Source organism: Anguilla anguilla, chromosome 15 (genome assembly GCF_013347855.1).
Source record: "Anguilla anguilla isolate fAngAng1 chromosome 15, fAngAng1.pri, whole genome shotgun sequence".
NCBI classification, from domain to species: domain Eukaryota; kingdom Metazoa; phylum Chordata; class Actinopteri; order Anguilliformes; family Anguillidae; genus Anguilla; species Anguilla anguilla.
In genome coordinates, this window is record NC_049215.1 from 34,827,839 (window position 1) to 34,837,005 (window position 9,167).

The 9,167-nt window shown below is 44.7% G+C and overlaps 1 protein-coding gene across 1 annotated transcript; it reads left to right on the forward strand.

Annotated features, from left to right (window-relative positions):
* Window positions 1–91: 91 nt before the first annotated feature.
* Window positions 92–8,595, forward strand: cdc16 (cell division cycle 16 homolog (S. cerevisiae)). The gene is made up of 18 exons (XM_035393224.1): window positions 92–297; window positions 1,218–1,272; window positions 1,527–1,624; window positions 1,766–1,804; window positions 1,919–2,059; window positions 2,306–2,465; window positions 3,128–3,222; window positions 3,688–3,821; window positions 4,105–4,184; window positions 4,286–4,335; window positions 4,547–4,620; window positions 5,168–5,293; window positions 5,809–5,961; window positions 6,105–6,168; window positions 6,364–6,425; window positions 6,862–6,997; window positions 7,198–7,288; window positions 8,130–8,595. The coding sequence occupies exons 1-18, from the start codon at window positions 250–252 to the stop codon at window positions 8,381–8,383; spliced, it is 1,860 nt and encodes a 619-aa protein (XP_035249115.1). The 5' UTR covers window positions 92–249; the 3' UTR covers window positions 8,384–8,595.
* The last annotated feature ends 572 nt before the right edge of the window (window positions 8,596–9,167 follow it).

Here is a 9,167-nt window from a genome sequence, read left to right on the forward strand (position 1 = left end):
ACTTTTATTGTGAAATCTACATTTTCTAGCGCTTACCGGAAGTCACTTTCTTCTTGTTGCTAGTTTCTCACGCCTGGGCTAGCTTCACACTCCTTGTTGCAGTCTTGCAGACTCTGACAGCGTTAGTAGATAACGTTATGGCGTATACATAGTTAGCTCGCTATATATTCAAATTTTCGTTTTAATGCGTATGTCTGTAGCTAGAAAGATACGTTTTTAAATTGCAGGATAAGGATCAGGATAGCCAATATGAATCTTGAGAGGCTGCGAAAACGTGTACGGCAGTATATCGATCAGGTAGGACAAATTGACCATAAGCTAATGTTAGCTAGCATTGTGGGCTTTGCGGTAGCCGAGATGGTTTGCTAGCATGCTGGATTTGGTGACTTCGCGTAACACGCTGTGGCTGGCCAACTGAATTTTGACTCTTTATTTTATATTTAGATTCTGACAAGGTAGTCTAACATTAGTATTAGCGCGTAATTCTTATATATGGGCCTAAACTAGCTTGCTCAACATTACGCGCGCTAATGGTCAGTTTGTAGTTACTTTCTAGCCAGCTAGCTAGCTTCACTAAAATAAAGCATTATTCTGTCAGCTATTTAGCCATCGTCTTTAAACCACGGCTCCGGCTCCCGTGGTACGATGCAAGTTCGATAAATGGCTTGCTGGCCATGGAAAGGGCTAGATTAAGTTAAATCAGAGCTGGGCTACCCTTGGATTAGTAACGTAACTGACGTTCTTTAAATTCATTATTTGAAGTCATCATTTGTTTGAATTGATACGGGGTGTTGATTGAATGCGCTTCACATTACAGACTTTGCTAGTCGGTATGTTCGATGTTTGGTTGTTAGGGACATTACCTGCAAAGTTTAGGTAACTGGCAAAACTAGGCAGTCATGAACTTGTCCTTTGCCAGTTTGCTAGCCACTGCGTTTCAGTTAACCAGCTGGTAACTTAGAATGTACGACAGTTGCAGTTTGTTCATTTGTTGAAATCATTAAATGGTTAGCTAACTAACGACTAACTTTCAGAATAATGATCACATTCGTTGGTTAGAATAATTGCGTGGACTTGCACTGTGTTGATGTGTTTGATGATGAGTAAAATATTAACTTAGCCTATTTTAGTAGACAGTTATTTAAATGTGGCCATTCGTCTGCACCTCACAGTCCATTGTTACTTTTTATTTATTTTGTTTATTTATTTTTTTACAGCAAGAATATCAAAGTGCCCTGTTTTTTGCAGACAAAATAGCATCTTTGTCACATGGTGAGAATCTGTTCATTTATACCCTCTTTTTTCAGAAGTAATCTAAGGTTAATATGTGTGGTGTTTGTGTTGGTTGTGTGTGTGTGTCTGTGTTTCTGTACATCATCTGTCCTCATTGTACAGTACTGCATTGCACGGTGACGCATGCGTTTGTAAACGTTCCATTCCTGCCAGTACATTTGTGCATTTCTGATACCGTGTTCATTGGACGGTTCTCGCGCCGAATGACCCGGTCTGCATTATTGTCTCGACAGAAGACCCGCAGGACATCTATTGGCTGGCCCAGTGCCTTTATCTCACGTCGCAGTATCACCGAGCCTCTCACGCGCTCCGGTCACGCAAGCTGGACAAGGTAGCCTTTTAGCATTCGGTTTCTGCTGTGGTGATTTCAAAATGACATTTTGAAGAACCCTATAACAACTTTTCTGGGTTTGTATTAACATAGATATTGATTCTAATCTCAATCTTTTTTCCCTTCGCCATTCCCATTCAGTCGTATACGGCCTGTCAATATCTTGCTGCTAAATGCCATGTAAGTATTTTGAAGTTTGATGCAATGTGAAATGAGAGAAAGCATCAAGACAATTTAGTATGTTTCCAAACATGCTTTGAAGCTCACTGAGCCCCTTCGTGGTCTTTGGTTAAGTATGCTGCCAAAGAGTACCAACAAGCTCTGGATATCCTGGACATGGAGGAACCCGCAAGCAAGAGGCTGCTGGACAAAAGTGTGAAGGAGGACAGTGAGATCAAAGAGGCCAGCAAGGACTGGGGGATGTCCACTGCGTCTGTGAGTCTGAACTCTCCGCTTATCCCACTCCCAGTTTCTGCTGTCTAGCAAGATGGCTGTTTTCAAAGCGGGTGTGTGGCAGCTGTTTGAAATGCTTAGTGACTGTCTTGACTGCTGTCACAAAGCAATATAAGCGGGTATAGATAATGGATGGATGGATGGATGGATGGATGGATGTTGATTCATGCCTGTTTCTTGAGCGATACTGACAGAGTTGACCCGGGTCCCGTCGATCTTCTCTCTTAGATCAACAGCTTCATCTGTCTGCTGCGAGGAAAGGTCTATGACGCCATGGACAACCGGCCCCTGGCCACGTCCAGCTACAAAGAGGCCCTGAAGCTGAACGTCTTCTGCTTCGAGGCTTTCGACCTTTTAACGTCCCATCACATGCTGACCGCCCAGGAAGGTACGGAGGTTTACGAGGGAGTAGCCGCGAAGAGTTTCAGTGTATTTTAGTGCAAACACCAAGGTCTCGATTTTTTAAAATGCTCCAGTGACCCTTTTTCTTAACTGAGTAACAAGACTAAAAGGTCCCCCCCCCCCCCCCCCCCCCCCGTTCATGCTGGAGACAAGGCTATCCCTGAATTATTAGCGTAAGCGGCTTCGAGGTGCGAAGGCCAGTGTGCAGTTAGGCGACGTATGATTGGCCGATGGATATCGTTGCATTGTCACCAACGTTCCATCATCTCTAGGATTTGATATTGAATGCCGTCGCTCATAAAATGTAGGAACAAGTTTAGCTATAAGGACACATCGCCAAATTGGAGTCATTCATGGCGTCTTTGTAGTTTTCCTGGTCAGCAGCATACAGGCATGGAAAAATTGTAGTTGTGTATCAAAATCTCCACAAATGTGTGTAGTTTTCAGTTTTATTTTTTATAGGGTTAGGCTAGTTGATGACTTTACAATTCGGTAAAGATAATTACCTCAGATGAGAACATAATTATATTGTCATGACAACCGAGCCAGTGATGGGTGTCAAAGTGCAATACAACTGAAGTGTCAGCGATGAGCACAACAGTGATAGCGATGATGACACATGTCAAACGTGTGTGTGTCTCTCTGCAGAAAAAGACTTTCTGGATTCCCTTCCGCTCAGTGAACAGTGCACAGAGGAGGAACAGGAGCTCCTCCGGTTCCTGTTTGAGAACAGGTTAAAGAAGGTGAGGGCCGTGTCTTGACCTTGTGAGAGACGACGGCTAACGGTTTGGTTTTCTCTTTCCCACGGGTTTGATTCATAGATCATTTAATGCAAATCATCAGTGCCGTTCAAAAACCTATTGTGTCTTAAAAGTCCATTTCTCATTGTTCCAGCTCTGGGTGATTTACAAAACAACAAAACAATGGTTATCAAGATTCTGTTAGGATGACGCTTCATGCGTGTCTTGTGGGTGCCTGTGTGACGGGGGTTGGTCACTGTGGCATGGAGAGATGCTTATCCCCTTCCTTCCTCTAACTCTATGGTACATGCTGTACGCAGACAAAATTACAGAAGTATGCACTGTCATGCAAGTAGTTTAGTTGGGGGGGGGGGGGGGGGGTTGTTTTTTGTTTTCTCCAAATGCTAATTTTAATGTTGTTGCTGTACTCATCCCAGTAATAAGTCCTCATTTTTTCTGCCCTCCCAGTACAACAAGCCCAGCAAGGTTGTTGTCCCGGACACAGTCAGCGGCCTGCAGGACAACTTGGACGTCGTTGTCTCCCAAGCAGAGAGGCACTACTACAACTGTGACTTCAAAATGTGCTACAAGCTCACGTCCATGTAAGCGCTCCGCTTGTCCCCCTTAATGAACACAAGCCGTCCCTCTCCCCCAGCCACTGCAGTTCACACTGGACTTCAGCCACCCACGCAGTCATTTAATAATTCAAAATAAAAGCTAAAAGTAGATACTGCGTGTAATTTTGTAAAAATGTGAAAGATGATTGATGATGTTTCAGGATAAACAATGTCAGGAGAACTTTGTATAAGTTTGGAGTTTGACCCTGATATGAGACAAGTGTGTGTGATCTTTGTTTTGAAGGTTTTTTTTTTTCCTTTTCTCAAGGGTTATGGTGAAAGATCCATTCCATGCTAACTGTCTACCTGTGCACATAGGAACACTGGTTGAGCTTAGCAAAGCAAATGGTAAGTGCATTTTACTCACTTGCCCCTTGTGTGATATAGAACTCTTTTCATATGCATTTTAACTGGTATTTATAGTGATGTGCAACTCTTTATTTCCACAGAACTCTTTTACCTCTCTCATAAATTGGTGGATTTGTACCCAAATAGTCCTGTAAGTAGTGTTTTCTTCCTCTATTTCAATGTTCTTGTGCCGTCCCTGTGTCACAAACCTCGGTTTGCAAATGACCGATGATTCATGTGTCGAGGTTGGATTTTTGTTTGATGGCTGGTGACGCAGTCTAACTGTGACTTCTAAGAAGGTCTCATCTTCATGCCTGCATAGAGGACAGGGAGTAACTGCCCCTGCTCAATGTTCTCCACAGGTGTCCTGGTTTGCAGTGGGATGCTACTATTTAATGGTTGGCCATAAAAATGAACATGCACGTAGATATCTCAGGTAAGAGCTGTCGTAGACCAGCAAATCTATAATTTTTAAAAAATAAATGTCCTCATATTTAGATATGCTGGGCAGAAATTTTACAAAAGCATACTTGCAGATACTACACATTATAATAATAGGAGAAAAGCACATGTATCCAAATGCTTGTCTTCAGAATGTAATGGGCAGATATCATTGTTAATGACTAATGAGGGATTGAAATGCTATGAGCTGCTCCTTTGTACAGGCCAGCTAATGTTGCACACCTTCAGTCTTTTCATACTGTTAAATGCCTCCTGAGTGTGTGTCTTGCATTTGGCTTTCGGGCTCTGATAGGCTAAGGCAGGGGTCTGCTTTCCCCCCCCCCCCCCATAAAATCAGCACCCAGTTCAGACCCAGGTAACCAGGTGAAGTGAGTTAACTGTGTCATCACCTGCTCTTAATTGATTAAGTGCAGGGTAAGAATGAAAAGCAGCAGAGAGCAGTGTTAAGGCATCCCGTGGCCTGTGGTGTTAAGGATCTTTGTTGAAGTTGTGTTAATGCTTGTGTGTGTGTTCTCCGGCAGCAAAGCCACCACTCTGGACAGGACGTACGGGCCGGCCTGGATCGCCTACGGACACTCCTTCGCCGTGGAGAGCGAGCACGATCAGGCCATGGCCGCGTACTTCACTGCCGCTCAGCTCATGAAAGGGTGTGTGTGTGTGTGTGTGTGTGTGTGTGTGTGTGTGTGTGTGTGTGTGACACAGACGGCCTTCTAGCTATGGCCACTGCAGGTAGCTGGGAGGTCCGATGACAGGCACAGTGCATGCGTTCAGTAACTGGGATGCTGTTGCCGCATGTAAATGTACAATACAAATGCAACCAGTACGGACTCCTGCTTGCCTTTCAAAACGAAAAGTTTTATGCTTTTATCCCTCTTCACAAACGCTTGTGTTGTCCTAGAATTTGCTCAGGGTGTGATTTATACGAGTAAGCTTTTGCAAGTTGTGTTGAATTGTTCTTCTATTCTTGGATGGATTATTTTGCCAAACCATCATTGTGCGTAAGAATATGTTCTTAATTGATCGTTCTGGTAAAATAAAGATTAAATTAAAAAGAAATAAAAGATGAAGGTTTTGAACTGTAAACCTTGTAGTAGCGGTATTGAGGTTTATGTGTGTGTTTCTTTGGGTGTGAACCCCTGATTCGATCTCCCCGTGTACGCAGGTGCCACCTCCCCATGCTGTACATCGGGCTGGAGTACGGCCTGACCAACAACTCCAAGCTGGCCGAGCGCTTCTTCAGCCAGGCCCTGAGCATCGCTCCGGAGGACCCCTTCGTCATCCACGAGGTGGCGGTGGTGGCCTTCCAGAACGGAGAGTGAGTGGGGAGGGGCTCGCCCGTTACGCGAGGCCGCGTCCGCAACAGAGCGAAAACAGGTGTCATTACTTAAAAATTTTTTAAAAAGTAAAAACACGACTTATTTTTCTGTTTTTGTTTTTTTGCTGCGTGTGATGGTCTAGCTGGAAAACGGCAGAGAAGCTATTTCTGGACGCTATGGAGAAAATGAAAGCGATTGGATACGAGGTAACTATGGTTTGGAATTTGATGTCGTAACATTGTTCATCGGTTAAGTTGCCGTTTTTAGTCTTTTTTTGAATGTGAATTCTTAATTCTGTTGGAAAAGCAAGGCTGGTTTCTGCTGTGGCCAGTTTGTTGCGTACGTTACCGATGGATTGACGTTTGTGTTTTTTATGTAGCCGATTGTCTGCTTGCTTTCAGGTTACTGTGGACAAATGGGAGCCTTTGTTGAACAACTTGGGTCATGTGTGTCGAAAGCTAAAGTAAGTGTGCGTTTGGTAGGAGCGTTGTTTGTGATATGGCCTGTCAGAACCCAGCTATATGTATTGCTGTTTAAAGGAGACTTTTTAAAAAATCTATTGCTACAAATAATAGCTACATCTCATACCAGCAGTGTCATTTTGATATTCGTTTTGCGACATTACTGTTGTGCCTGAATTTGATATTGAAGAGATGTTATTATAAAACGAGTATTATAAAATAATGGCGCATGTAATATGTCGTTTTTCGTTAAAATCGATGTTAATAACGGCAAAGATTTTTCGTTGCTGCCGTGTCAAACTTGACCAGAATTGCGTTTTGCCCGTGCGTTACCTCAGTCGTACAACTGATTCTCCTCCATCAAAGGAAACTCGCGGTTGGTAAAGTTGTGTGAGGAAGGCGATGTTTGTGCCGTTGACGGTGCGGCTTTCTCGGCAGGAAGTACGACCAGGCGCTGGAGTACCACCGGCAGGCCCTGGTGCTCATCCCCCAACACGCCTCCACCTACTCCGCCATAGGATATGTGCACAGCCTTATGGGGGATTTTGAGAACGCCATCGACTACTTTCACACGGTAAGCACCAAAAACAAGCTTTTTATGCGTTTGGTACACAACAGAGTAGCTGTGTCCCCCTGGCTCATAATCTGGTCTAATCCAGCTCCATGTCCAACTCCACGAAAGAAAAAAAAGGTTTCCTTCAATAAAACGTGTGTTTGACCTTTTTTATTTCTGTAGAATATTTCTTAATTTTTTTGCCTTCCCCTTTTTGTCAGGCACTTGGTCTCAAGCGGGACGATACCTTTTCTGTGACCATGCTCGGCCACTGTATCGAGATGTACATCGGAGAAACCGATGCATATATAGGTGAGATTTGTTCGTCACTTTTTTCCGTCTGAAAGCCCCCTATATTAATGTATTGCAGTAGCATGACCACCAATCTTCTGTTAAAAAAAATAATAAAACTTTATCAGTACCGATCTTCTCATTACACCGTGGTTGCGTTAATTCTGCAGAATTCTGTTTTTTTAGGCAAAGAAAAGAGCCAAAATGCAGAGGTAAAAAATTCCACTGCGTTCTATAAACTAATATTACGAGGTTTTTAAGATTACAACGGGTGATGACCTAGACTCGAACCACAACAAAATAATTACACATTTCTTTGAGCCAGTTTGCGTGTTTTGGTGCCTGACATTTCTGCTGTTTATGGACCTTTATTTACACAGTTGGTATCACTGCGAGACTCAAACAAAAAGCGCTTAATTTGAATAAAAGTCTGAACGAGATGTCATGCTCTAGCTAGTGTGCGCAACATGAGTATATTAAAGCTGAAATCGCTCCTAGGGCACAACATTTTATTTGATCCAGCCATTTCCTCTAGCTTCTGTTACAAGTGTCGTAATAAAATTATTAACGATATAAATTTGTGTTATTATTGTGAGGTGGCATGTCATGGCAGAAATGTTCTGAATTTTTATCGGAACACAAGTGAGTTGCTTAAAAAAATAGAAAACGCAAATTTTAAAATGTCCCGCGTTATAACAATGCGGCATTCCATGGGCTACCGTGACAACGTGCATGATCGTCAATCTGAGCTCGAGAAAAAATAATAAGAAAAGAAAAAACAAAGCGGCATCCATTTGGAAAGCCGGCTGACTACACTAGGCCCCCGTGAGTTGCTCAGCAACGTGTCGCCTGAACGTTTCAGGGACGGACATTAAGGACAAGCTGCGGGGCGGCCTGAGCACGCCGGCGCTGATGGAGGTGCTGAACACGTCGGCGGAGGCGGGTGAGAGCCGGACGCAGCCGCTGGAGGAGAGCGGCATCATGGCGCTGGAGACGTCCCCCGCCAACCCGGACAAGCCGCCCGAGCCCGCCTTCCCCCGCTCGCTCCCGCCCGAGTGCTTCATGTTCGAGAGCGACATGATGCTGGAGACCTCCATGTCCGACACCAGCACGTGACGGCCTCGGGGACGGGACGGGACGGGACGGGACGGGCGCGGACAGGAGCCCCGCCCCTGGAGGGGGAAGGGAAACGGACTCCCCTCCATGACTGACTGACTGACTGACTGACGAGGACAGAGCGCACTTGGGAGTCGTTCCTCCTGCAGCCCACCTGTGATGCTTACCTGTGGATTTTCACTTTGAATAAATAAATTGAGCCGTGCCCACTGTTCTCTGCTTCTGTTTCCGTAGCAACCCCCACCGTGTCTTCAATATGGGGTGGAAAAATGCAGTAATATTTAGGGATGCATGATATCGGGGATTGAATCGGCTAAGGTTATGGCCAATGCTGTGACACAACATGCGCGCGCCCGAGGGGCGGGGCATCTGATGTGCGCTGATGCGCTAAATTGAGTTAGAATATCGTGCTCAAGAAGCGGCCTAATCATAGTCATCTGAACCTTTTAGTTATTTTTCATTTATCAGTTTACTTGTCAAACTCACAAGCAGAGCTATGTTGCTCAGGGTTTTATGCAGTCGTAACCAAGGGTATAACCTCTTTGGTTCATGGAAACATGCCATCACTTCCTTACATCACATCCATCCTTCTACCAACCTTCTTGTGGAAGGACAGGCACAGAAGACTTTACTGGTAAATTATCACTGCTAATTTACGAGACGTAGGGGCAGACCTAGGACACGCCGGAGGGATTATATCCAAAATCTGGCCTGGGCCCGCCTGGGGATCCACCGGGATGGGTTAGCGGAAGTCGCGCTGGGGAGAGGGACGTCTGGGCTGCTC

What these genes read in the sequence shown, in the direction of transcription:
- cdc16 (XM_035393224.1), top strand. Translation starts at nt 250, where the DNA reads ATGAATCTTGAGAGGCTGCGAAAACGTGTACGGCAGTATATCGATCAG. An exon ending in ATCTTGCTGCTAAATGCCAT is followed by an intron (nt 1,805 to 1,918) that starts GTAAGTATTTTG and finishes TCTTTGGTTAAG; the next exon opens with TATGCTGCCAAAGAGTACCA. An exon ending in TTGAGAACAGGTTAAAGAAG is followed by an intron (nt 3,223 to 3,687) that starts GTGAGGGCCGTG and finishes CTGCCCTCCCAG; the next exon opens with TACAACAAGCCCAGCAAGGT.